The sequence below is a fragment of the Homalodisca vitripennis genome, unplaced genomic scaffold (assembly GCF_021130785.1).
Source record: "Homalodisca vitripennis isolate AUS2020 unplaced genomic scaffold, UT_GWSS_2.1 ScUCBcl_11802;HRSCAF=21207, whole genome shotgun sequence".
NCBI classification, from domain to species: domain Eukaryota; kingdom Metazoa; phylum Arthropoda; class Insecta; order Hemiptera; family Cicadellidae; genus Homalodisca; species Homalodisca vitripennis.
Window position 1 is genome coordinate 5,119 of NW_025787912.1, and position 1,923 is coordinate 7,041.

Genomic DNA, 1,923 nt, shown 5'->3' on the forward strand with positions numbered 1-1,923 from the left:
GGAAAAGGTATATCTGTTCAACCTTTGTTCACTTTCTGTCTTCCCTGTGCGCATAAAAATAGAGCTAGAACAGCACATGATGAATGTCACATACCAAATTTTCTCTGTCTCTAACACTCTATAATATTTCATGAAATAACTCCAAAAATTCTATTCACACTTGAACTGTTTTAGGCCAGTATCGAGAAACACTACTAAGTCTGAAGTAATTTTAATCAAGCTACTTATAAAGTAGTGTGATGTAGAACTAATAAAATTTTTCATGTGAAGGTAGGAAAATTCTAAGCAAGTATTTCCGAAAAGTTGTTTAATTTAAAAAGTTAGTAGCTCCATATAAATCTTTAAATATATGTGCTATAATAACGGTACATAATTTGCGCCACTCTGCTTGCGTCCCCCATAGTGTCCACATGCACGGAGCTGTCAGAGAATGGTCAAGCCAAAGTGACCTCTCGCTTCTTTAGCTCTCTCGATTGGTGGTTCTGGCTACCAAGGTCTGTAAATCTGTAGCACTTTTGCAAACACAATTAATGTCAACGGATAGTGTCCGGGGGTGTGTCAGCGAGAGACTGAGCAGAGAGAGCAAAGTTGAACTTGAGTTGGAGGAATGCTTGTCCATCCTCAGACTGACAAGGTACCACCTGTGTCGTCACTTGTGAACGTCATCTCATAAACATTGTTTAGGTTGCAAAACTTCTTGTTTGCCGGTTTCAGCTGGGGTCATCTACTGAAGAAATATACTTTCCCGGGCCTCGATCAATGTCATAGAAATTTGTCACATTGATCCTTGAAGGCTTGTAGCTCGAATTCTTCTCCAGACTCATCAGGAAAGTCCATTGGCTGAACAGTTTGCCTTCCCCAACGTGCATTAGACACAGCGTATTGGAGTCTTGGCCGTCACCCTGGCCTTTATCAACCCACATTTGGTTTCTGGTAGGGGCTGAGCTGTCTCCTCCGCCACCCCTACGTAATCAGGTGAGTCCTCATGGTATCCAATGGGGCCCCCCATTGATTTCGAGGGTACACTGTCGTCGGCTTCCACCATAGCCTTGAGTTGTTCTGAGGCGTTGTAGGGGGCCTGTACTGTAGGTCCTGAGTTTGGGGCAGCAGCAGAATTCCCATTGGGCCACAGTCTTTTTCCCACAACCATCACACGCCTGAGGGTTTGCCAATGCGACATACCCACAATCATAACCATGTTTCAGCAGCGTGATGTCTAGCCAAGATCAGAACCCGCTTCTCCCCCTTTTTCTGTTGGTTGTTGACCATGCTGGTGAGATGACGGTTAACTCGGATGATAAGAGGTTACTCTTCAGCCAGCCTGGTTGTCGTCTACCATGTGGATTGAGCTGATGCTCGCTAACAAGGCGTAACTGATTACAAGTAGACGCCATCAGATATTCAGTATTCGAATACCGCTCCGAGTTGACATTGCCTGTCAGCTTACTCTCCCCCAGTACTTGCAAAAACAGGATAAAGAAACTTCCACCACCAGAAAGTAATGTCATTATAGCTCCCTTCGTTCAACTTGATCCACCATCTTCACCTCACTTAAAAACAAATACTAAATTTAATTACAAATAAACGTAAACTTTTAAATAGTTTTAGTTTTAATTAGACCTAGTTACATAACTTCACTCCTTCTGACCTAATCTCTCAATTGGTAATTTAAATAATTAATGGTGCAATTTATGTTCATTAGTATCCAAAATCCAACCCCATTCTAGATTTATCACTTCCCGGTTTGGTTACTTAAAAATGCAGGGCCTATCATAATTTGACTCACTGGGTCTAATTATGTTCTGTGCCAACAGTTCATCTAAAATTTTTTCTAATTCCTTGCAGCTATGTGGGGGGGGGAACGGATACGCGCGACAACGGCTTCAATCTCACTGGCTCGGGGTCGCCTGACGTACTAGGACA

General features: G+C 42.8%; 1 protein-coding gene across 1 annotated transcript; it reads right to left on the bottom strand.

Annotated features, from left to right (window-relative positions):
* Positions 1 to 369: 369 nt before the first annotated feature.
* LOC124374964 (replication protein A 70 kDa DNA-binding subunit) lies at positions 370 to 1,517 on the bottom strand (the record flags this gene model as incomplete). Its single annotated transcript, XM_046833101.1, is given in 7 exon segments — positions 370 to 538; positions 540 to 647; positions 649 to 751; positions 918 to 1,133; positions 1,183 to 1,220; positions 1,222 to 1,321; positions 1,357 to 1,517. Coding segments are annotated over 7 exon segments (895 nt in total), but the record flags the coding sequence as incomplete, so codon positions are not given.
* Positions 1,518 to 1,923: the final 406 nt, after the last annotated feature.